This window comes from Rhinoderma darwinii, chromosome 5, assembly GCF_050947455.1.
Source record: "Rhinoderma darwinii isolate aRhiDar2 chromosome 5, aRhiDar2.hap1, whole genome shotgun sequence".
NCBI classification, from domain to species: domain Eukaryota; kingdom Metazoa; phylum Chordata; class Amphibia; order Anura; family Rhinodermatidae; genus Rhinoderma; species Rhinoderma darwinii.
This window is the reverse complement of record NC_134691.1, coordinates 77,852,187-77,878,871: the sequence shown is the minus strand read 5'-3', so window position 1 is coordinate 77,878,871 and position 26,685 is coordinate 77,852,187. Positions and strand designations below refer to the sequence as shown.

Here is a 26,685-nt window from a genome sequence, read left to right as displayed (position 1 = left end):
AATTGAATTTCATTTTTATGAGACACAAATATCCCGAATTAATTTAAGATAAATTATTACAAAAAAACATTAGGTCCACACTTTTTGAAAAACACCAGTGAAAGTGTAATATGCATAATAAGTCTGTCATTATTATGCCTGGCAGAACAAAGGCAAATATGTGCTAAGCTAAAAAGGATAGAATTTTTCCAACCACATGCTAAACAGTCTTTTTTGGCAGGTAGCAGAATGGATTAGAACCTTGGGGTGATAATAGAAAGAGCTACAAAACAAATGGCTTAATGCACAGCATCCATGACTTAAAGCCAACATTATGTTTGGAAAGAGCAGGGGAGGAAGTAGCACATAGATTGTGAAGAGCTGGGATCCCATTATGTGCGAGACTGACAGATCATCCGCACACATAATATACACGTTCCATACAATAAGCAGATCAGGAGCAGAGGATTGCATCTGCTGCAACAATGGACGTTCCAGCATTGTCTCAAAGGTTGCTTGTCGTTCCTGTATAATTGCTGCCCTTTGCATTACTTCTATGTTATCATCTCCATGTTCTTATAGGTGTTTGTGGATCATATTCGGATAAATTATCAGGTTTACGTTTTTTCTTTTTTTAATGTAAACATTTGAAGTTATTTTGTTATTATTATTAATATTAAGATGAACCATCTGTCCACCATCTGCTGGCTACAAATGCTAAATGAAAGTCTGAAGAAAACAGATTTCAAATAAAGTATTGGGGCTTGTTTAGCAGCTCATATGTTTCATTTTAGGGGTTAAAAACAACCTATGAAGGTGTCAATATGACTTTAATAGAATAAATAGATCTAAAGACATTATATATATATATATATATATATATTTATTTATATCTATTTTAACTTGGAAAGTGAGTTTCCAGCAGTGTACATCCAAAATGTTCTGTTTGTTTAAGAGCGAACATAAATGAAAGTTTTATCTTGAAGTATATTCTGATGACTACGCATATAGAATATGTTGCATTTTTGGTGATGATCGAGATGTCTAATAGATTGGCTAAGGCCCACACTAGTGTCATGGCCAGATTGTGAAATTGATTCTATTGAAATATCAGGAGTCCATCAGGATCCCATTTCTATATATTTTTCCATCAAGTACATTAGCAACATAATGGTATTGTAAGCAGAGCCTTAGTTGACTGGAATATGAAAATAACTAATAACCATAGTATATAGGCCATAATTTAAGTCCCAGTTCAGTGTCAGGCTTCAGCAGTAAATCGGTTTGGCGCTGGCTAAACTGAGGTGCGGGTCTGAGGAATCTCTCTGTTCTACACCCTTAACCCTAGTAAGTAGGTATGGACTTTCCCAGTCAGATTTCCAGGTCTAGGCCATGAGTAGTCACAGATTGGCGGCCAGTATGCTGCAACAAACATCTGGGGTGGAGGCAGATGTGGTATCAAGAACGAAGCCAGTGGTCGTCCCTGAGCGAACGGTCAGAATGCTACAGGACAAAGGATGAGATGAAGACATAATAAGTGGACAGGCCAGGGGTCAAGACCAGGTGGTCAAACGGCTAATCCAAAGGAGTGAGACGAGCAGAATCCAGTGACAAGGCAACAAAGGGCACGGTTAGAGTCAGGATCAAATATGCAAGTTAAGTACATTGATTCACAGGCAGGGTCCAGCAACTGGATTCTTCATTTTAAAGTTGGAGCTTCGTGATGTCATTAGAGTGTGGTATTGCCTTAGAGATGTGACGCAGGCTATGGCTAAGTTCAGAGCACTCGCAGAGACAGGCAGAGGCATTGCACTAGAGTGGTCCGTGGTGAGTAAGCATGTAATAATTTAAGTTGTAATTAGTATGGTAGTCAATTACCATTATGAAACTATAAGCAGCATTAAATTTAACAACTACATATTGAGTGGCCAGTTTCTATAGCAGAAGGGGCTTACCGCATTTTGTAGATGGTAAACTTGCGAGCAGTTTCCGCTCTCCTTATGATTATATGGTACCATTGAACCTGCATGTAATTGTATGTCTCTGTACCCTGTAACTTATTTTTCACCCATGCAGCAATTGTTATTTTAGATGATCATTTTGCTAAGTTTAGGGCGCAGTTTATTCTGTTTGATTTTCATGCATTTTAAATTTAACAGACATATATTATTTCCCACTGCTATATAAAGTTTGCTTGTTTTTTCTTGACGAGTCATAATAAATGGGCAAATAAGTCAGATCTAGGGTACAAACGTTATATTTTACAGAGATAAAAGTAGAAATCATTGAGTATTCAAGAACTCTCTATCTCCAAAGACAGCATATACTGTGATGATTTGATCCTAGAAGCAAAACTTTTCCTTGGGCCCCCTTTCCGGACACAAGAGCTCTGAATAATTTATACCGCCATACAGCGCTCAGTTAATGCCGCCATAAAATGCAATTACGACTCTTTTCTGGCATTATTGCATTGACAAATTGGTGTTCCGCATGAACGGCATATTTATTAAGCACCCCCACCATTTTTTCAATAATATTGAAGGAATCAGGAAAAAAAAGAAACAGGCAGCTTCTTCCAAGATGCACTCCACAAGACTAAGTTACCCATGTTTTCAACCATTTTTTTGTGCATAACTAGCCGGATAACATTAGTTCAGGTGTACGGTGTTGGGAAAGATGACACATGCCACACAGTAATTACATAATACTCAGCAGTCCGACAGTATTATTAATTGTGCCTGACAGTATCAGGTAAATAGTTTATTTGTTTATATACTATATAGCATAATAAAATAAAAAGGAACCCAGATCAATCTAATGCAGATTATGGAATACAGAAAGTTAAAAAGAATTTCCACCCAAAACTTACATATTGCCACTTTTCTATTCCATTGCAGTAGCAATTTTGAGAACAGAATTTGTTGTAATATTGGATGTTACTTTTTCAGCATGTACTGTTGTAGGAGATCGGCAGAACGGCTTCTTTGTTTCAGAAACTGCACCACTCTTGTCCATTGGCTGTTTCAAGTGAATGAGGCGGAGCTGCAACACTAGAATTAGTCTAGGTTGCAATGCCAGATACAGCCCATGGACATTAGAGGCACGGTTTCTAGAAAGTAGCCATGTTTTTCTAATCTCATAGAAAGTGACAGCCAATATAGTGGCAGATTTAGTTATAACTTTGCAAAAATAACAGATGAAAAAAAACATAATTATCAACTTTTGGCTGCTGTTCTAACTTCTAATTTTGTAATAAATGGCCATTTTACATTTTTGGGAAAAAATTTACTTTAAAACAATCCCTGTAAACTTCATTAATCTGCAGATATTGTGACTCACTAAAATATTCATTTTATAATACATACATCTTTTGTATTGAGTCATGTTTGATTTGTGTCTTCATAAAAGGTCCCCGAATTAATGCTTATTTATATCTTACTAGACTATGTTGCAGTTTGGTACAGATTTTACATGCCAATCCTTTATTTTTTTCATATCTATCGCACTTGCATCCATTACCTTATTGTCTCATTGTTTTCTATAAAACTAAAAATATATTTGATCTGTCGGAAGGGAATGTTATCTCCATTTGTGATCAAGCAGCCATGTCAAACAGGATTTCAAGTCTATGGGAATCACAGAGATAGCCGAGAGCAGCGCTCAGCTATCTGTGTCAGTCCCTTAGACCTTGAATGGAGCGGTAGCACGCTTGCGTGATCGTCGTTCCACTTAAACAACGGAAACATGACCATTCATTCTGGTGATCGGTAAGGGGCCCAGTGGACGAACCCCCCCTGATCTAGCAGTTATCACCTATCCAGTGGATAGGTGAAAACTGGTTTTAAGTCTTTACAACTGGAATACCCCTTTTAGTAGATTACATATAATATGCACACAACAGATCTGTATACCTGAACAACATTTGTAGTGCACAACCTTACGGTATTCCGTTCACACATGAACCCATATGTTTAACATATAGGTTTTTATAAAATGACGTTTCTAACCATTTACAAAGAACCTGCAGGCAGGGAATGGGAACTACAGACTATTGAATGGTGAGGAAGATGCCATATAAGATATATTACAACGTTTCATGTATTCACATGTACTACTGATTTTTGCAACAGGCACACTTTAACTTTCCGGAAAAGTTCTGTACACCATGACAGCATCACTTTAGAGAAGTGTTTCATTATGCTGACCTTTGAATGAGCATCTGTTGCCTAAATGCTCCCTTTTTATGTATTTGGAACAGATAATAAATGCATTCGTCACTATGTGAGGTAGCTTACTCAATATTTATGGAGGTTTACACCCTTGTTTTGTCCTCCCAGATTACTTAATTTAGTAGCTTCCGTTATATGCTGACAGTTGATTGGCCTGTTATGTTACCACATATAGACTTCTGAACAAAGTGAATATGATTGGCCAAAGCAGTTATTGAAGCTCCAGCCTTTAATGTTATATACTTATAAGAAAAATGTCCTTAAAACTTAATGGGCCACTAAAAGAGAGAGAGAGAATTGAATTAATTCCATTGAAATATACTGTAATATAATCTTAATGAGAACCCTAAAAAAAAAAGAAAAGATTTCTTTAATAATTGAACAAATTCGGGCCTGTGCACATAAGCGTGGGAAGCTCTGTTAGGGGACCCCGTCACAGAACTGGCCCAAAACACTGGAAACAATAGTGAATCATGCTGCGCTATTGCTTCCGGTAAAGCAACGAACATCATGATGGAAACCAACTAGTCATTGGTTTCCGTTGGTCGCTGATGGTGTCCGTCATGCAACAGAACCGGCGCTTCCTGTTTTTTCATTGTTCTGCTTCTTTGTCAGAGCAGAGCAATGGAAACACTGTACACAGATGTGAACTGGCTGTTAGTGGTAATTTTTGACATAAGGAACATTACTTGGTTATCACCCTGTGCCAGCATATGGATGATTAAAGGGGTTGTCTATTACCCGACAACTGATGACCTATTCCCCGGATAGGTCATCAGTATATCATCCGTGCGGGTCTGACACCCGGACCCCGCACCGATCAGCTGCTCCGGTGGCCCTTGGGTCACCAGATGTCATGGCATGTTAAGCAATGTACGGAGCCGCTAGCAATTGGCTCAGTACATTGCATAGCGGCCGTGCTACCGAACTGCAGCTCTATTGCTATTCCATGACGGAAGCGATCTGCTACCGGCATGGACGTCTGCTGCCCAGAGACAGCCGCAGCAGCTTAACGGTGCGGGTTCCGGGTGTTGGACCCCCACAGACCATATACTGATGACCTATCTGGTGGATAGGTCATCAGATTTCCGGTAGTGGACAACGCCTTTAAAGGAGTTGTCAATATAGACTTTGGTGATCTGTCACTAGGATAGGCCACCAATGTCCAATTGATGGGAGTTCGACTGCTGTGACCCCAGCCAACTGCTCAAATGAAGCGACTAATAGAAACACCATGCTCCTTGGTTTCGGTCTATTTGGCTTTTTCTCTTCAGTTGCATGTTTGGTTATTGATTATACTCGGGCTGAAAAAAAGCCAACAGGAGACAGTGACATGGCACTATCCTGACACGTCGTTCTAATGATTGAACCCCCACTGATCGAATAATGGGAGGCATAAACTATTAGTGTAGCAACAATATCCATCCTGAGACAACACCTTTAAGAGACAAATCCACCAAAGGCGTTTTTTTTAAATAATTACTTGATTAATAGAATTTTTTGAAAATGGGTGCTCTTGAACCAAAGATCCATCAGACTTAAGCACAGAAAGAGCTCAATAGAGTAATATTTGGTAATACAAAAATTACAAAATATATATTTTTAATGCATAAGACTGATATAATCTCTGGGGCTGTAATCTTAAAATCGCAATATAGTTTTAAATATTTATTTTCTACAAGCACTTATTATGTTTTTATTATCAAGTGATGGAATCATGCTACTTTACAAGCAAAAAAAACAACCCAAAAAATGTCTAAGAAACATATTATATATATTGCAAACATTATTGTAAAGCGAAGACCGGCCACAAAAGGATCATGTTTAACATTGATTCTTGTTTTTCACCCTGCTGTGCGGAGATGCAACCAAAAGGAAAGTAACACAATAACTTTCTGCTTCATTTGTTACAAAAACACCAATTAGGGTTAAAAATGCTTCCAGACTGGTAGGATTAAACGCTTCCCAGGTACCGTGCTGGCTGGCCTTCCACAGTAGTCTATCTTTGGAAGACCATTGCTAGTAAAGAGTCATCCAAGCTAATCTAAGATGAAATACTTCATTCCAAAAAGCCCATATGCGCTGTGTCATTTCTACATAGGACAAGATGCAAGACTCTGAGATCCCTGAAGATATTTAGAGAGCTGTCTACTTTCTCTTGATTCTTATACAAAATAATGTCTATGGAGATACTATCATACACTATACCTCGCTCGTTCTTTTAGGCCTATCAGATTTACGTAATCGGTCTCTTATTAGGAAGATTTCAGTGAACGGTTGACAATGATGTACAGTAGTGCTTCGCGGGGATGACGTCTGGGGAAAATGATTCTGCTGCACCACCACACAAAACCAATTAGAGAACTATTTTCTACGACAGGTCAGGAATTTACATGGTTTCTCATGGAAAGATGTGCTTTTTAATTTCTTTATTAAGATGACATCCATGTCCCTTGAGACTTCTCACAATGACAATCATTTGCTCATCCCATTGGAAAGTACAATCAGCAAAATTGTATCACCGGTGTGGGGTGATGCCAGGACCTCTATACATCGTTCTACATTTTCCAAATGAACTACTTTGGAGACTGATAATTAATATAATATGTATTGATCAAAAATGTTGACAGGACCAGCATCAAAATAACGAAAGCATTCAAGAAATATAAAAGTAAATAACATTCTATGGTATTTAAAGTCATCATTTTATCTAAAAGATCTCTTTTTCAATCCATCAGACAAAACTGGAGCCTCTGAAACTCAATGATTAACATCTCTCATTCTCTACTTTAAAAGTATTTGAGATGTTAATAAATTAGATGAAAATTTTTCAAAAAAAAGAAAAAAAATCAAAGGAAAAAACCTGAACATTTGAAATTAATTTGTCAAAATGTATTTTAAGACAAAATAAAAACCTTTATAGTTTATCAGTGAATTAATCTATTTAATAAATACATTGATATATTCTAATATCAAATTGTATCGTAATCATGACCTAAGTTACTAAATGTAACAATTATCAATATCAAATTTAGAATTTAAAAATTAACCAATTTAAAAAAATCAAAAAAAATCAAACATAACATAATAATATCTCCAGTTGTTCATATTTCTCATACTTTTTCACTGCCTTTCAGCATCAGAGACATCTATTTCAAGCTGATCTGATATACCTAGTATAGTCATGGAAAGATCTATATAAACACCCATGTAAAAAGTTAAATTTACATCGGATGTGATGTCATAATATTTCTTACCCGCGAGATAGACTGTAAAGATGTCCCCATGTTTCTCTTGCTGAGAGATCAGGAATTTTAAAGGATCTTTGCTGTACTGGTAAGCCGCACCAAAGAACGGGATCCATCCATTTTTCAATGGGGGTTCTCCTGCTTTCCTAAACGACATAAATATGTAATTTTATTGTGTATTTTTATTATAATTTTTTTTAGAATTTGTTTCAGTTGTTATAGATGCCCTTTAAGAATGCTTAAAACATCCAGATGCTCCAAAGATTATATTATTAATATACAAAACAACACATTCAATTTCTTATTATTCTGATGAATATAGCTTTTACTCTAATCCAACATATATCTTTGGGGTTTTTGTAATCACAAAGAATTTGCAACCTTTTTTAGTGATATTTGTGTCTTCATGCCTCAGCACAGCCTTCGCTCCTGGCAGCCAGGCTTTTAGCGTGTCAAAGGAAACGGCATGTTACGATAAAGCAATTATAATGGATTTAGATAATTGGGATTAGAAGAAGTGTATCTCCTTAATAGGGGATGTTCCATCAATCTCATGCAGCACCGGTCATAGCTTTATCTTACTGTATACACTATTCTGATCTATTGTGCAAATGAGTGACACGATGTAAAGCACAGCAGTACAAACTTAATGCTTCTGTATCTAGGTCTTCTTTCATATCTGGAAGCTCAAAACTCCTTTTTTTTTTCTCTTATTACAGCTGTTTAGCTGGTACAATCCGATTTAAGGCCAGTAACACAAAGCATGTCTATTTTAGACAGGATTAATACAAATATTCAAACAGAATACATCCCATCTGTGAAGGTGACTTATACTACATGCAGAACAAGCCATTTTGATTAATCACAAGATATTTACTAGTCAGGATGTAATCATAGATCTGGAGATCACCAGCTTACCACTATCATGCACTGCACAAAAATTGATGGCATTAAATTAACTCTTTGTGCTCCATTGAATATCCTAGTCCTAATATGAAACATGTATTGTTCTTAAATGAACCTCTGATCATGTTCAATATCTATAGGACAAAGATATTCCAAAATAACACAACAAAAAATATTACTCTCTTATTTACTGGGAATTTATCTGAACAATTTGATTTACGCAAAAAGTGCAAAAAAAAAGTACTATTCGTGACTCATGTAAAAAAAAAATTCAGCTGAAGAATAAACACATCACAAGTCACAGCTCATCAAAGTTATTTCTCCTCCACTTTCCATTTGGCTACCAACCTCTGCAATGGGCTCATTACTGGTTGCTGGTTTGGACAAAAGGTAAAATTGTGACAGATATTTAGATAGGCTTTTTTGTCATATTCTAATTTAATGCATCTAATTTCACCCTCTATGCTCTGTCAATCGGTCAAAACCTGTATACTTCACAGTGTTTCCGCGGGGTAAGGAGGACGCAGCTCAGAAATCCAGGGGAAAATTAACTTAATGCTCCGAGTCTGTGGACTCAAATCATGGAGACGTAAGGGTCATCGTTTGCATCAGATATGGTTAACTCAAAACTGATAAGCTCAACACCGTAAAATACCATGTCACAGCATCAATCTACGCTTCCCAAAGTAAAGTACCGTTTTATGTATTTTCCATAAAAAATACAAAAAAGAAGATATTCTCATATATCAGTAAAGCTATCTTACAAAAGATTTATCAACAAATGAGTGTGCATGCAATTCTTCCGACTGAGCCGCACATAGCACGCTGGACATGACACATTAACAACATAAATGAGCCATCAATACAAGCAATTATAAATGAGGTCACATAAAAAAGAACAAAGTCAATAGATGGAGCCTATGAAGATTCAGGAATTTCTTTTTTTCAATTTTAACAAATTAAGTACTTTACAAATAAAAGTAGTAGGAACATTTGAAGCAATATTTATAAAATAAATACATTTATTTCCCAATGCTTATATAGCACCAACATAACCCTCAGAAGTGTACAGAGATTGTCATCACGCACATCAGACCCGGTCCTCAATCAATTTCCTCTCACACACATATCTATGTAATGGGAAGCCATTTAACCAGTGGGTTTTCAGAGTGTCTGAGGAAGAAAACCCACACAAATACAGGGAGAACATACAAACTCCACGCAGATGTAAATATAAAAATATCCAAATAAATGAAAACTAGATATGTGTGTGTGTGTGTGTGTGTGTGTGTGTGTGTGTGTGTGTGTGTGTGTGTGTGTATATATATATATATATATATATATATACACATACACACACACGCACACAAACACATATATATATATATATATATATATATATACACATACACACACACACACACACTGAAATAAAAAAACAGCAGTAATTACTTTAGATGTTTATATGATATTATTAAGCTACTAGAAAGTGCTAAAATGTAGAGGGATTTTTAGATTTATATACATTAAACTTATACATTTAACTCTAACTTGTATTTAAATCGACACCAGAAAAACCGAGAACTAATCTCACAAAAAAACAAGGCCTGCAAAACCAATGTAGCCATAAAAAAGTTAAAGCAGTATTTACATGCGGGCCGCATATGACCGCTGCTGCCAAATCAGAGGGCTCAGTGGTGACAAAACTTATTTCTGGCATTATGCCAGAAATACCACACATGACCACTGAGCCCTCTAATTGGCTGCAGCAGTCACATGCTGCCTGCATGTAAACAATCACGGGAGTGCCGCCAGAGAGTCAGCACTGTATCACCAGAAGAAAGGATAGGTGAATACTGGTTGTTTTTTAATTTATGTCATTTTCAGCCATTACTAAAAAAAAAAAATGAGGAACCCTAGTAACACTTTTAAATTAATTTCAACTTTTTTATTGGGGGTGGAAAAAGACGAATTACAGCACATATACGATAATGATGTTGATTCAGTAAAGACTTTAGAATCTCCACCTCTATCTTCCGTTTAGAGATCACTGAGTAATTGCTATTGAATTGGTAGTAATAATAGTGGGTGTTTCTAGGCTACAAACTTGCCTGGAGAGGTTAACCTTCATCAAAGTTATTGGTATGTCTTCCTCTAGCATAATGAACTGTTGTACAAGAAATAAGATTCAGTAGCTAACCAGAGCAGGGTAGTGTGATGATTTTTATAAAAGCCAAAAAACAATGTATTTTATAGAAATAAACAAATTGTAAAAAACAATACAAATGGCATCAGCCAGGTCAACTCCACGGACGGTGTTTTAGACAATTGCTCTGAGAGGCCGTGGAACCCAAATGTCCAAGTTAATAGTTAAAGAAATCCAGCAGCTCCATTGCTGTAAAATCTTCAGTCTTTACTCAAAGTGTACAAAAAAGTAGATAAAAGGCCCTATGATATAAGAAAGATACACTTAGGAGCTGCTGGATTCCTTTACTTTCAAACGACAAAATTTTACTGCCCCAATGCATCTAAAATAAAAATTGAATCAACCCAAAAGTCTTGATCAAAAATCTCCTACTATATTTAGTATAATGCTCCTATGCAAATCTGTGTGTCTCCATGGTTGCAGACCAAATACAAACCCCGCATAGTCTGATCCAACAATACCTTATTCCCCAAAACGTAACGCAAGTCACCCAAAAAAATACAACCACCATGACCAAGAAATCTATGAAAATGAATGACCAGTAGCAATATACAGAAATAGAGACAAGTCATTAAGGAGGTTCTCTCATAATCCTCATTTATCACCTATCCACATAATATGCGATAAATGTCTGATCTGTGGGGGTCCAACTGCTGGGACCCCACCGATCTTGATAACAGGGGTCCTGCAATGCCCTATGTGAATTGAATGGTTTTGCGCATGCTCAGTCACTGCTCCATTCACTTTCTATGTAGCTGCCAGACCCCCACCGATCAGACATTTGTTATGTATCCTGTTCATAGGTGATAAATGATTATGAGAAAGCCGCGTTAAGATTTTTATACAATATGGAGACACACAGGTTTGACATCAATGGGAAGTAGAGAAAGCAGTTTTCAGGTTCAATGGCCGCGGATAAAAATGCAAAATATACGGCAAAGAGAACGCAGGAAGGTCAAAATTCCTGAAGGAATTTTGAGGCAGATTTTTCCGCCGGCAAACTCAATGTGAACTAGAATTACCATTGATTTTAATGGTAATTATTTTTTCATTTGCTTTCCGTTTGTCTCCGTTTGTTAGGTTTCCATATTTTTCTGACGGAAGCAAAAATGCAGTCTGCAGAACTTTTGTTTCCGTGTAAAAAACGGAAACCTAGCAAACTGAGACAAACGGAAAGTAACTGAAATAAAAGAATTAACATTGAAATCAGTAATTCATACGGAACCATTGCTTTTGTTTAATCTTTCGATCCTCTCTTCCTCTGATGGAAAAGAGGTAAACGTATAGTGTGAACTTAGCCTTAAGGTATGTTTACACGGTTAACAAGATACGGCTTAAAATAAGAGAGTTGTTTTCAAGGGAAAACAGCTCCTGATTTTTAGCCGTCTATTAATAAAACTATCGTTTTTCACTGCATTTTTTTCCGGCGGTTTTTGGAGCGGTTTTTCTATTGAGTCAATGAAAAAAGGCTCCAAAAACGGCTCAAGAAGTGACATGCACTTTTTTACGGGGCATCTTTTTACGCGCCGCTATTTGAAATGGAGGCATAAAATGGCGCCCCGTCAGAACAGAACACAGTTTTTCCCATTGAAATCAATGGGCAGATGTTTGTAGGCGCACTGCTTCCGATTTTTCAGCAGTTTTTCAGGACGTTTAAGACCCGAAAAACGGCTGAAATTAGCCCGTGTGAACATACCCTTACTGTGAATTTTTTTTTACATTTTGTTACCCATACAGGTATGTGCACCATGAATGTAGCCAGATGGAAGTTTCATTCTGCATGAATACTGTATAATTGTGTTCTCAATGTCAGGACCGACATCTCAGCAAGTTCTAAAATAATAATAATAAAAAAAGAACATAATAAAAACATATAAAAGCTCCTTGTTATACGAACCAAACTAAAGACCCCATTAAACAGGACAATTATTTGTAAGTTTCGAGGGGTCATAGCAATAACTGACCAGTATAAATAAAGAAGATCGCCGATAAAAAAAATGTAACTATTGTTTATGTTTTTATGGCACAATTGGTAAATGTAACTGAATACCCTGACTCATTTTGTGAACACGTGTGTTCAACTTGTATACTTCTTTATACCTAAAAATATATTTTATAATAAAAAATGTAAATGTATAATTCAAATGGTGGCCTTATAACTGAAATAAGCCAAATGTATCAGTACCATAATAGCACCAATAGTCAACATGAGCACTGGGAGCATAAGAGTAATTGAAGCCAAAGCGCCATATTTATGGAGATTACAAGTTCTACAGTTTTTAATGTAGCTTTTTTATTAATAGCTCAAAGTAATATGGATATGGGCAGGCACTTCTTTCCAGGGCCATAACTTAAAGCTCTTGGATGCCAATGCAAAATATGCCCGCACATATCATCGGCCATTTATAATATTAGTGTCTTAAGTGGCAGAGGGGAGGTTTTTTGTGCACAGTACTGATGACTGTCCATCTGCTCAGAGAGAGAGACTATGTATGAACAGAGATAGGACCATAAGCAGCCAACAGGAGGCGGTGGAAAAAAACAAAAAAAAGTCACATTATGTAATAACATCATAGTCATGTTTTCCACAAGGCAGGATATACAGTGGAGGAAATAAGTATTTGATCCCTTGCTGATTTTGTAAGTTTGCCCACTGTCAAAGACATGAACAGTCTAGAATTTTTAGGCTAGGTTAATTTTACCAGTGAGAGATAGATTATATAAAAAAAATAAAAAAAAATCACATTGTCAAAATTATATCTATTTATTTGCATTGTGCACAGAGAAATAAGTATTTGATCCCTTTGGCAAACAAGACTTAATACTTGGTGGCAAAACCCTTGTTGGCACGCACAGCAGTCAGACATTTTTAGTAGTTGATGATGAGGTTTGCACACATGTTAGATGGAATTTTGGCCCACTCCTCTTTGCAGATCATCTGTAAATCATTAAGATTTCGAGGCTGTCACTTGGCAACTCGGATCTTCAGCTCCCTCCATAAGTTTTCGATGGGATTAAGGTCTGGAGACTGGCTAGGCCACTCCATGACCTTAATGTGCTTCTTTTTGAGCCACTCCTTTGTTGCCTTGGCTGTATGTTTCGGATAATTGTCGTGCTGGAAGACCCAGCCACAAGCCTTTTTTAATGTCCTGGTGGAGGGAAGGAGGTTGTCACTCAGGATTTGACAGTACATGGCTCCATCCATTCTCCCATTATGCGGTGAAGTAGTCCTGTGCCCTTAGCAGAGAAACACCCCCAAAACATAATGTTTCCACCTCCATGCTTGACAGTGGGTACGGTGTTCTTTGGGTCATAGGCAGCATTTCTCTTCCTCCAAAAACGGCGAGTTGAGTTAATGCCAAAGAGCTCAATTTTAGTCTCATCTGACCACATCACCTTCTCCCAATCACTCTCAGAATCATCCAGATGTTCATTTGCAAACTTCAGACGGGCCTGTACATGTGCCTTCTTGAGCAGGGGGACCTTGCGGGCACTGCAGGATTTTAATCCATTACGGCGTAATGTGTTACCAATGGTTTTCTTGGTGACTGTGGTCCCAGCTGCCTTGAGATCATTAACAAGTTCCTCCCGTGTAGTTTTCGGCTGAGCTCTCACCTTTCTCAGGATCAAGGATACCCCACGAGGTGAGATTTTGCATGGAGCCCCAGATCGATGTCGATTGACAGTCATTTTGTATGTCTTCCATTTTCTTACTATTGCACCAACAGTTGTCTCCTTCTCACCCAGCGTCTTACTTATGGTTTTGTAGCCCATTCCAGCCTTGTGCAGGTCTATGATCTTGTCCCTGACATCCTTAGAAAGCTCTTTGGTCTTGCCCATGTTGTAGAGGTTAGAGTCAGACTGATTATTTGAGTCTGTGGACAGGAGTCTTTTATACAGGTGACCATGTAAGACAGCTGTCTTTAATGCAGGCACCAAGTTGATTTGGAGCTTGTAACTGGTCTGGAGGAGGCTGAACTCTTAATGGTTGGTAGGGGATCAAATACTTATTTCTCTGTGCACAATGCAAATAAATATATATAATTTTGACAATGTGATTTTCTTATTTTTTTTTTATATAATCTATCTCTCACTGGTAAAATTAACCTAGCCTAAAAATTCTAGACTGTTCATGACTTTGACAGTGGGCAAACTTACAAAATCAGCAAGGGATCAAATACTTATTTCCTCCACTGTAGACATTATTGAGCCAACAGGAATGATCAGCCATGGGAAAACCTAGAAATTGATTTATTTGAAAACGTGACTTAAAGAGGCTCTGTCACCAGATTTTGCAACCCCTATCTGCTATTGCAGCACATCGGCGCTGCAATGTAGATTACAGTAACGGTTTTATTTTAAAAAAACGAGCATTTTTGGCCAAGTTATGACCATTTTTGTAGTTATGCAAATGAGGCTTGCAAAAGTCCAAGTGGGTGTGTTTAAAAGTAAAAGTCCAAGTGGGCGTGTATTATGTGCGTACATCGGGGCGTTTTTAATACTTTTACTAGCTGGGCGTTCTGATGAGAAGTATCATCCACTTCTCTTCAGAACGCCCAGCTTCTGCCAGATCACGCTGTGTCGTCACTCACAGGTCCTGCATCGTGTCAGACGAGCGAGGACACATCGGCACCAGAGGCTTCAGTTGATTCTGCAGCAGCATCGGCGTTAGCAGGTAAGTCGATGTAGCTACTTACCTGCAAACGCTGATGCTGCTGCAGAATCAACTGTAGCCTCTGGTGCCGATGTGTCCTCGCTCATCTGACACGATGCAGGACCTGTGAGTGATGTCACAGCGTGATCAGGCAGAAGCTGGGCGTTCTGAAGAGAAGTGGATGATGCTTCTCATCAGAACGCCCAGCTAGTAAAAGTATTAAAAACGCCCCGATGTACGCACATAATACACGCCCACTTGGACTTTTACTTTTAAACACACCCACTTGGACTTTTGCAAGCCTCATTTGCATAACTACAAAAATGGTCATAACTTGGCCAAAAATGCTCGTTTTTTAAAAATAAAAACGTTACTGTAATCTACATTGCAGCGCCTATCTGCTGCAATAGCAGATAGGGGTTGCAAAATCTGGTGACAGAGCCTCTTTAATACTTCTCATCAGAGGAAACGGGTGCATTACTTGAGTAACTGGAGAAGCCTTAAAATTTAATAACCAGTCTACCACATATCGAAGCAGTACCATGTACAGCATATTTAGATTAATCAGACCATCAGAAAAAGGTCCCTGTCTAGTTACACTTGAATTATTTTACACTCACTTTGCATTTTTTGGTGCATTTGGGGTCAATGTCTCCAATACTGATATATTTACCAAGTATGTTATATAAAGATTCCCAAGGAGCAAAAATAATTTTGACACTTGTGTCTTGTTGAAAAACTTTTTTTATCCTACCATCTGCTGCACAGTGCAATAAATATGTCTAACACACTGAAAACGTATTTAACCCTCATCCCCCTTCATCCTTATTTGACATATGAAAATGAAACATTTTAGAAAAATAAAATTCAAAAATAGCAAAAAAAAAATGTTAAATGTTTGATATAGCTGACATTCAACAGTAGCATTTATACCATAACATAATGAATGATTCATAGAAAAACGACTACTAAACATGAGTACAAGTGTTCTGCTTAGCCAACGTCTGCAATGTGATTTAGAAGAATAGTAATCTCCTTCTTGGGATTAACATTAATCTAAAATCGGTCTAGAAAATTATACAATTCATCCACATAACTAATCTGAATAGTACTTTGTATTTTCAAATAGTTTTTTTTCTCTAGCCCATCATTCTCTCCAATCCAGAGTGTATCTAATTTTCTAAATATTCTCTGTATATAGGAAAGTTTTAATTGGGTACACAAGGGAGTACCTATGCCATCTCATGCCAGCACTACCAATACACAAAAGTTTAAAATTCACCGGTAAACGTGACTGGCTGGCAAAGCAAAAAAGTGTGTATCAAGGCCTAAAAAAAATGTAACTTGTCAGACAGAAATGTGTTTGTTTCAGAATCCTGGCATGGACATTCAGTAAATGTAGTTGATTTAAAGCTCAATTTGATTTCCCAGAAGAAAGAAAACAAATATATATATTTACTGGCAGAATACTTCAAATCAAAAGATTACAAGCAGTGACAATGTAGAAGTAGGCAATGCCTAGGTTTATAAATGTCAATTTATTGAGACAAATGTAAAACATAAAAAATTATTATGAACATGTCAAAACAGCTCACAAGGAATGGAAAAGTTGATTGTAAGATTTAAACATTTCTGAGTTCCACTCAGGATGTACAGAACCCCTAAAGGTTTGTCTCCTTCAAGACCTAAATAAGCAGAAGAAATACCTGTCAATGTTCACAACTGTTAACATGGATGAATATTATTTTATGTGAGCAAGGTTTTTTTGGACCATTCAACAATTAAGTGCATCAAAAATGTATGTTTATAGCCAGTTACTCGCAAAAGAGAAAGATAACGATGTCAAAAATATCAAAAAGTTTGACAATTTATAAAATAACTAACTGCAAAAAATGTACAAGGCCCCATGCCCACAACCATATGAGTCATATCAAACAGATCCTGAATATATTATTTCATTTTAATAGGGCCATCCTTATCAACACATAAAAACATAGTAATATTCAGAATTTTTTTTTATGCAGAGCCTGTTCAGATGGATGCCGTGTAATGAACCGAATTCTCGCCTAGTAGCACGGATTTCAGTACTTCTAGGTAAAAACTCTGTTTGTGAAACCAGAGAGTCAGAAAGAGGTGCAGGAAGAGTAGGCCTTGGGAGAGCAGTGAAATTTAGGACTTTATAAATAACACAGTCTCCCTCACGCGCGTTGCACGGACGCTTTACACGCTCGTGTAAATCCTCCCTAAGTATGTTGGTGAGGAACTAGTGCCTGTCGCAAAGATTTGTGGTTGGGTGGCCAGCTGGTCCAGCTTTGGGAAATAGGTCATCAAATAAATTATTAATTGCCCATCTGACACCTGAATTGAGGGGCCAAGGGTGTAGGGAGCATTCTGAAAACTCTACCTAGGGCAAATAGAAATCTTGTCCCACCCCTGTGGGTTAGAACATCACGTGAAGTTACATGGGCTGAAGTATGGTACAAAATCCGAGTCTGTATAGTGCATTGTACTATGGGCTGAAATGCTCACGTTTGTGTACCTGAGACCAGGGCCAGCTCCAGGTTTATGTGGGCCCTTGGGTGACACAGACTTAGTAGGACCCTTTGAGGGGGAACTCGCGGCGGCAGTAAAATAACATAAAATGTCACTTTGTGCCCCCATATAGAAGTTAGGTTCTTTTTATGCCCCCATATACAAGTTAGGCCCCCAGTTTTTACCCCATACATTTAGTGCCCTCTGTAGATCGTGCCACACAGCTCCCCTCAAAAGGTAGTGCCACAAAGCCCCCCCTGTAGATAGCGCCATACAGTCTGCCCCTTTAGACAGCACCATACTGCCCACCCCTGTAGACAGCACCATACTGCCCACCCCTGTAGACAGCACCATACTGCCCCCCCCTGTAGACAGCACCATACTGCCCCCCCCTGTAGACAGCACCATACTGCCCCCCCCTGTAGACAGCACCATACTGCCCCCCCTGTAGACAGCACCATACTGCCCCCCCCTGTAGACAGCACCATACTGCCCCCCCCTGTAGACAGCACCATACTGCCCCCCCCCTGTAGACAGCACCATACTGCCCACCCCTGTAGACAGCACCATACTGCCCCCCCCTGTCTACAGCACCATACTGCCCCCCCTGTAGACAGCACCATACTGCCCCCCCGTAGACAGCACCATACTGCCCCCCCGTAGACAGCACCATACTGCCCCCCCCCGTAGACAGCACCATACTGCCCCCCCGTAGACAGCGCCATACAGCCCCCCCTGTAGACAGCACCATACTGCCCCCCCGTAGACAGCACCATACTGCCCCCCCGTAGACAGCACCATACTGCCCCCCCCCGTAGACAGCGCCATACAGCCCCCCCATGTAGACAGCGCCATATAGTGTCCCCCTCCTGTAGATAGCACCATATAGCAAACCCCACTTCTGTAGATAGCTCCATATAGCGACTCCCAAACAAATAAAACATCATACTCACCTAGGTCCCGTTCCCGCGACAAACAGAGCAAATCAACGCGATGGGATCCTCGTGTAGGCCGGCGTGATCCAGTGACATCATCATGCCATCCTGCGCAGGGATCCCACCCCTGTGCATGATAGGCTGCGGGCCGAATGTGGCCTGTAGCATGGTAAATGGCAGACTAGGGAGATATCTACCTGCTCTGCCATAGTGCTCAATAGTATCTGCGTCCTAAGTACGCAGATACTATTGAATGTGGCATCACTACCGCTGTAGCAGCCATAGCGGCTGCTAGCGGCGCCACTGGGCATGGGAGGCTTGTGACAGCGGGCGGCAGAGGCCACCTCATGCTGCGGGCCCATAGCAGCCTTTATGGCAGTAGTTATGCCATTATGTTATTTACAGCTGTAGTTATGCCACCTCCTAGACAGGGGCTCCCTCTAGAAGCAGAATCCCTAGCAAGAGTGTCGGCCACACTCTGGCCGGGAATTCCACAACTGGAAGAGCCATGACGGCAGTGTCAGCGGCCGAGTGCCCCCCCCAAGGGTAGTGGGCCCTGGCACTTGCCCGGGTTCGCCGAATGCTGACGCTGGCCCTGCATGAGGCCTTAATCGGAGAAGCAAGATTACCTTAATGTGAAGTACTGTAGATTCTCCCTAAGAAATACAAATTCTGTAAGTAATACTTTTTTCTTAAATTGAGCATGTTAATGTTTATTTGACAAATGCATGATTTAAAGTACTTGGAGTCATTTAGTACATATAAGGGACAGTATGAACTAACACAATAGGACATAATTTAGAAATATTGACTCTTGCTAGGTACAGTACCAATTGTCACTTCCTAGCCCCTTGGCCCCTCCTCGAGAAACTACAGAATTTGGTTAATGATAAATATCAGTATATCACATGACTGATATGAGGGACTATACTAAGTATAGTAGTGTTCAGAATATGCCGCTACCATATAAAAAAATAAATCAGGGAATACTCTAGCCATTGCATAATTTAACTTTGATGAATGTCAGGGATGACTTGGCATAGAAAATGTAGACTACTTTATTTGCTTGTAGTCTAGAGCATGAAAGTGCCTGTGTAGGTAAACATAACTCACGTACAACGGACACAGTTCCTGTGACAAAAAATGTGTCATGTAGAGAACAGCCACAAACTGCTGCAATGTAGAAACCATACCGTAAGGCCCTTTTTACATAAGGCCCGTTTTGCAGTGTCTGTGGGAGGTACATGTCAGGAGGATTCCCTGACTTATCGGTCGAGGTATAGGTCGGAGGTATGCCACTGTATAGGCATACAGTGGTATACGTCACACATAGACTCCGTTTGGTATACATTTTTTTTACTGGATTTCTCTGTATGAAGTAGTACAGTCTGTTGCAATATTCCATACAGAAGAAAAAAGGTATACCGACGTGGCCTGGCACATAGGAGAGCAATATGAAGGGTGTGGCCTGGCACGTAGGAGAGCAATATGAAGGGAGTGGCCTGGCACGTAGGAGAGCAATATGAAGGGAGTGGCCTGGCACGTAGGAGAGCAATATGAAGGGAGTGGCCTGGCACGTAGGAGAGCAATATGAAGGGAGTGGCCTGGCACATATAAGAGCAATATGAAGGGAGTGGCCTGGCACGTAGGAGAGCAATATGAAGGGAGTGGCCTGGCACGTAGGAGAGCAATATGAAGGGTGTGGCCTGGCACGTAGGAGAGCAATATGAAGGGTGTGGCCTGGCACATATAAGACCAATATGAAGGGAGTGGCCTGGCACGTAGGAGAGCATTATGAAGTGTGTGGCCTGGCACGTAGGAGAGCAATATGAAGGGAGTGGCCTGGCACGTAGGAGAGCAATATGAAGGGAGTGGCCTGGTCCATAGGAGAACTGGAAATGGCATTGCCTGACACAGGAGAGATCTGACACAGTAATTCTGAGAAAGCAGGGGGCCTTACATGTAGGAGACCCGGGAATGGAGTAATACTGTACACATAGGATCATTGTTATGGCCTGCCACATAGGATAGCTGGGAGAGAATATTTATAGGGATCTGACTGACAGACATAATCTTTATTGCCTTGCATGCCTGCTTGACCTTCATGATCCGGCTCCTTGATTTTATGTTTATGGATACTGTATAAATATTGTATTGAGGGGTTTGAACATTAGTTATTTCCCTTTAATTCCTTCCAAAATTCTTGTATGAGTGTATGCACTATTGCTTATATTCATATGCAATTCATCTAATATATATTTTATTTAGTCAAGGTTATCCAGGGGACATGGTCTTATCTATTGATGTACTATAGTAAACATTTTTTTTTATTAATTATTTTAGATTATGGTTTAGCCTTATTCCCTGGGGGTTTTCATGCTATCACTACCTTAGCATTTAAAATTCTAACATGGACTAGACTTCTACTTTCTTCCTACTCATTATAGTATGTTCGTTAGTCAATTGAGTAGATTACTTTCCACTCAACTAAGGGCTCTTGATTCTCATCTGGTCATTATGAATGAGATTTTCACATTTCACTATTGCAGCACTTTTTCCTAGACCAAATGCCAGTTAATTCTGCTCCTGTAGATTCATAAAATTATATTATGGTAACTGAACAGATCTTATATGGAGATCTACGTTTCTCTTCTGATGAGTCTCCCCATAATAAATATAGAAGCTGTCACAATTTATAGAATGGTTCCCAGACATTTCTAGATATGCATTGCTCACCTAATTTCTGTTTAATGGACAGCTTGCTTCACATGGTATCACCTTATGGTTCCAATCCCCTAGCTGTAGTATAATAAAAGAGTCCAGGTTTTTCCAACATTTATGGTGACAGGTCATCCCCAAAACTACAGGAAAACCGTTTTATATACCTTGAGAGGAACCCTATTAGAATAAATTACTCAATATTTTACATCGCCAAGTTTCAATTTACCTACATCCATCTAGAGTTTCTTCTTCACTTAATTAGAGAGAATTAATATTTTGCCTGTGAGAGTTATTCAACGAGCATGAACATAACAGTACAAGATGCAACATCTAACACCAGTTTTACAATAATTCATGGTCCTGATATTTTTATCCTAACACATCAAGGGTGATAGAAGCTTCTTTTTGCTGTCAAAGTGATCAAAGAGGGGTTGAGAAAGAATCCATAAACAGATGCTGCCCAGTGACAAACCTTAAAGAACAAGACTGTGGGGCCAGATGTTTGAGTGACCTTCGGACTATGGAACATGTTGGCATGGTGTTGATTTAGATCATTGTTGGCAGGGGCCTTCGATCCCGTAGCTGAAGAAAAATCTGAATTATGAAAATATTTTTCTTTCTCTTCTGAACAAAATATAAAACCACTGGTCAGTGGGGCTGATGGCTGTCAAAGAAGTTGAATTCAAAACACAACCCTGCCAGTAGGTATCACATCAAAAGGAACTTAGCAGAATGAACAAGAACATCTTCAGGCTGTGCCATTTTGCAATCTCTATACTTTCAACAGCTGTTTCTTGAGTGAATACAGATGCAAAATAATTATATGAAATGTTTAACATTTCAAGCAATTCAAACAATAAGACAACAAGTTACATATTATAGAATGCCATCTCAGATGGTGGACAATATATACAAATGGGTAATGCTAAAATCCAGGTTTCCTACGGTGAACATACCACCAAATATCAATACTTCTATAGTCTCCCATCCATATTGTTAAGTAACCATTGTTCTGTTTGAAGTCCAACCAACTAAGGAAAAACATACGAATATAAAATAGTCTTTCTATATAAGACGTGATTGAAGGCTGCACACTAGTTCTTACGCTTTTAGACATTTTGTCACTTTACCTGGAGAAATATACACTGCTTATTCTGAATTGCTGCTGATGTCCAGTACTTGTCAAAAGCGTTACATGTCAAGCATTTCACAAAGTGTTGCAAAATGACAGATCAGGATGTCTGAATAGATGGAGCCCGGGGAAAAACAGAACAGATAGAAAATTCATGACTTTAAACTACATCAAAGCGACTTCTGTCAACATCTTGTCAAAAGAAGGAGAAGAGAGCTGTTCATTTCAAGACTTTTTTTTTTTTTACTATTATATAAAACACCTTCTTACTCACAATTTATAAGTGATATCAATGCGACTTACTTACAAGGCTGATTGTTACATACGCCAGTATACCAATCTTGGGTGTTTAAGTAGTCCGAGGGGTGGTGAGTTTACAAATTGTAGGGATAATTCATATAATGTTAATCATTAAAATAAAAAGATTATTCATGGGGCACATGAAAGGAGTCCAGGCAACCAGTATTACAAATTATGATCCAGGCATAACTAATAATAGTAGTAGTCTAAAGTACAAAAAAAGTTAATGCAAAACCCCAATAAAAGAACAAAAAAGGAAACCCTCACCCTACAAGTGAAGTTGCTAACTGAAACCAAATTTCAAAGCACATCACATATGAACTTAGACAAACAGGAACATGTACTTCTAATGAGCCCTGGCTGCATTTCCCATCATTTATATTTTTTCCTTCCATATTATAATTTCTATTTAATTAGAATGAATAGCGCTTCTACAGTAAATGGTCTTAAACCCTTTAAGGGCAAGTCCAAGCCAATTTTGGCCTTAAGGACCACAGGATTCTTTGAGTTTTTGCCTCAAAGAATTCTTTCAGCCATAACTTGTTTCATTTTTAGGTTTATATAGCTGTGTAGGGCCTAGTTTTTTGTGCGACGATTTGTAGATTTTTTTGAATTATTTGGGGATACATATAAAGTTAATTTTTCATTTATTTAGATTTTTTTTTAGAATTTTGCAATGCATTAAAAATGCAATTCTACCAAGTTTTTTTTATGCCTTTATCCTATTTCACAAAATAACTTTTTATTGTACGTGACATTAAGAGTTCAGGGATACCTAATATTTGTATATATTTTACTATTAAATCATCTTTATTCACCAAAACATTTTTATTAAAAGAAAATTGCGGTTATTATACATTATATTTGCCTTGCAATTTTAATTTAATTGTAAATTGTATTCAATTATTTTTCAAAAGAGTTGTTAGTCCCATTAGCAGACTTTTACCTTTATTTTTTTTTTTTAACTGAAATGTCATGTCATATAGTATGTCTATATGACAGTACATTACAGCCTGAACATGTAAACTGCACAGGCATCTGTTTGGGCACACCTAAGGTATGCCCTAGCATGGGCTTATACTGGACAACTCTGGGGAATTTTGTTAGGCCCCAGGCTGAAAGTATAATATCGTCAGCCCCAGCTATCGCAATTCTGGGACTGGTAGTAAGATGACAAAGCGAGCCAACTCCCTTTGTCAAGTTTGCGATCTACATTGATCGCGACACAGAAGGGCTTATATGGCTCCTATTCCAGCCGTACGTGCTGGAAGGCAGCTGTTAATCACAATTGTAATTCAGCGGGCGATCACCATTACGCACATGTACGTGTGAATGCGGACAGGGGTTAAAGAAGGGTTGTCATCATTTAAATGGGGTTGAGCTGCAATACCAAACATTTACTATGGATAAAAGGGTGGCGCTATTTCTGAAAAAATAAAGCCATTTTTTTACTCCTAAAGTAGAATTATCAGTACTTATTAAAGAATTATTGAGTGCAGTATTACATAACTTTAGAATATATACGAAGACAGAATACATTAAAGAAGATCAGAAATGTGGCTTCATACATAGCTGTATACAATGATGAATTAAGTTGAAAAATAAATAACTTTGTCTTAGATAGCTATAACCATTCCCTAACTTTAAATCTAATCAGAAGTCATTCTTAGGCTGCTTTCACATGCGTGTATTTTTCATCAGTATTCCATCCATTTTTTTTCTGCCCGTAATACGGAGCGAACGTTAATCTAGGAGTCCATTTACATGGCCGTATAAAATACGCTTGTATTTGAAAAAATGCAGCATGAACTACATTGATCTGTTTTGCGGATGGAACACGCCTAAAGAGTCTACAGAGAGTGAATCAAATACGGATGCATCCATATGTGATATGTTGTTGATCTGTATTACATCAGTATTTCATCCATACTGCATCTGTTTTTCAAAGTGGCTGTTTCATGTCTCAATTTCCTGCCTAGAAGACAGCCTATCAGTATTCCTGATCTGTAATAACGATGGCAATACTAATGATATACTGATCACATACGGATGCAATTCATCTGTAATACGTCTGTATTGCAGGTCCGTATTATGAACGTGGACCAATACTCTAATGTTAAAGAGGCCTAAGAACATATTCTCATCACATGCGCAACATCCAGAGACCCTAGTACTGAATTGAACTTCTAAATAATCATAAAAACGGTCCTCGGGCCAACGGCATGCATACCTGCAGAAAGGGGGCACCAACTCAGCCTAGTCCTATATTCCTTTATGATGGGCTGCGTAGAGAAAATGAAAGGCATGGCTAGAGGGTCATCCTGCCAATCTGTCCTACAAGGAATTGGACGGGATGGGGGTAAAGGATATCAACAAGTGCTGGGCACTACGGTCATGGGATAGTGCGATGTTGTGGCATGAACCATTTTCGCTATGGGGCCCTTTCTGCTCTATTTGCTCACCTGCTTAGGGAGTGTTCGCAATGTCATATTTGTGATCCATCTAAATCTTCCATCCCACAATGATGAATGGATTGCAGTAATGGGAACATAGGAGGAATGGATTGCCTTAATAGAAACATAGGAAAGCCACGTGACTGTGGTTGTGCCCTTAGTCAGACATGTTACTAACGTGATACATTATCTACACCTCTGGATTACATATTTAGATTTTACACGTTAGTGGAAGAATTAACTAGCAGATTTTATCATCTCTGGCTCCGCATACACATTTCCTCAGCTTCTTGCCAAAACAACTTTACTTTTTATTCACCATCGTTTGGCTTTTTGTCTTTAGCCAAATATAACACCCACTACTTTGCAGACACTATAAAGCTGCTGTAGGCAAACAAACCTGATGATAGGGGCCAGTGATCCGGAAACAAGCATTTGCTTAATGTTGCAAGTATATGTTCTAATTCTTCTTACAGAGATTAACACTTTTTTGCGAGCTTAATATTAGGCAAAATAGAGGATGACATAACAGCTGCATAATATTAGAGAGCAAATTAACACAATAAAGGAAATGGAAGTTTTCAGGTTCTGTCTCAGAAATTAAACAACATATTCTTGGTATTCCAGACACATACATCTAGTGATACTGTCAAAAATCCATAACACCGGCTTCACACATTTGTCTGGCATTTGTCCAACCTCATGCACCCCCTCCAAACCCGACCCCTTGCACTGGAAATAATATACAAATAAATATACACACATCCTACCACCTAGTATCCATAATGCGCTCTACTATTAGGCCAGGTTCAGACAAGGCTTTGAAGTTCTATTGAAAATTCTATGGAGAACTCCTAAAAAACGCCATATCTTCAGCGTTGCTAAAAATGGCGACATAAAAAAAAAAATCACACTAAAAAGGCCACAAACAAAAGATCTGTGCACGTAGACCTTTTTATAATTAATACAGACTTTCATCTAACATCTGGCCACTATGTTTTATAAAAAAAATTCCTACAGTATGTAAAAGAAAAACGTGAAAAAAACACCACGAAAAAACAGTGAGAAATGCTGTGTGTGTATCCGGCCTTAAAGGCTATGTACACCTTTGAATTTTTTTCAATAAAAAGGTGTTTCAGTGTGTTTGGTGCAATTTTCTAAATACTATTTATCAAAAATAATTTTTGCTTTTTGAGACACAGCTGCTTCGTATCCTGTACTTTTAGTAGCTGTATTGTGCGCTGAGACCTGAATCCATCAGATCAGCGGGACTGACGGGTTCAGTGTCAACAGGTTCTGCGGGTCTCTGAGACTCCGGATCCACCGGTTATGGATCATGCCGTGGCCCCTTTAATGTTTACCAGGCACGGCGCCGTTCACATCCATATCG

At 38.7% G+C, this 26,685-nt stretch overlaps 1 protein-coding gene across 1 annotated transcript in view; it reads right to left on the bottom strand.

Moving 5' to 3' along the window:
• CYP7B1 (cytochrome P450 family 7 subfamily B member 1) overlaps positions 1-26,685 on the bottom strand; it is a 182,480-nt gene that overhangs the window by 65,805 nt on the left and 89,990 nt on the right. Inside the window, exon 2 of the mRNA XM_075828309.1 lies at positions 7,466-7,602. Within this exon, the coding sequence (XP_075684424.1) occupies positions 7,466-7,602 (137 nt within the window). The remainder of the gene's footprint in view (positions 1-7,465; positions 7,603-26,685) is intronic.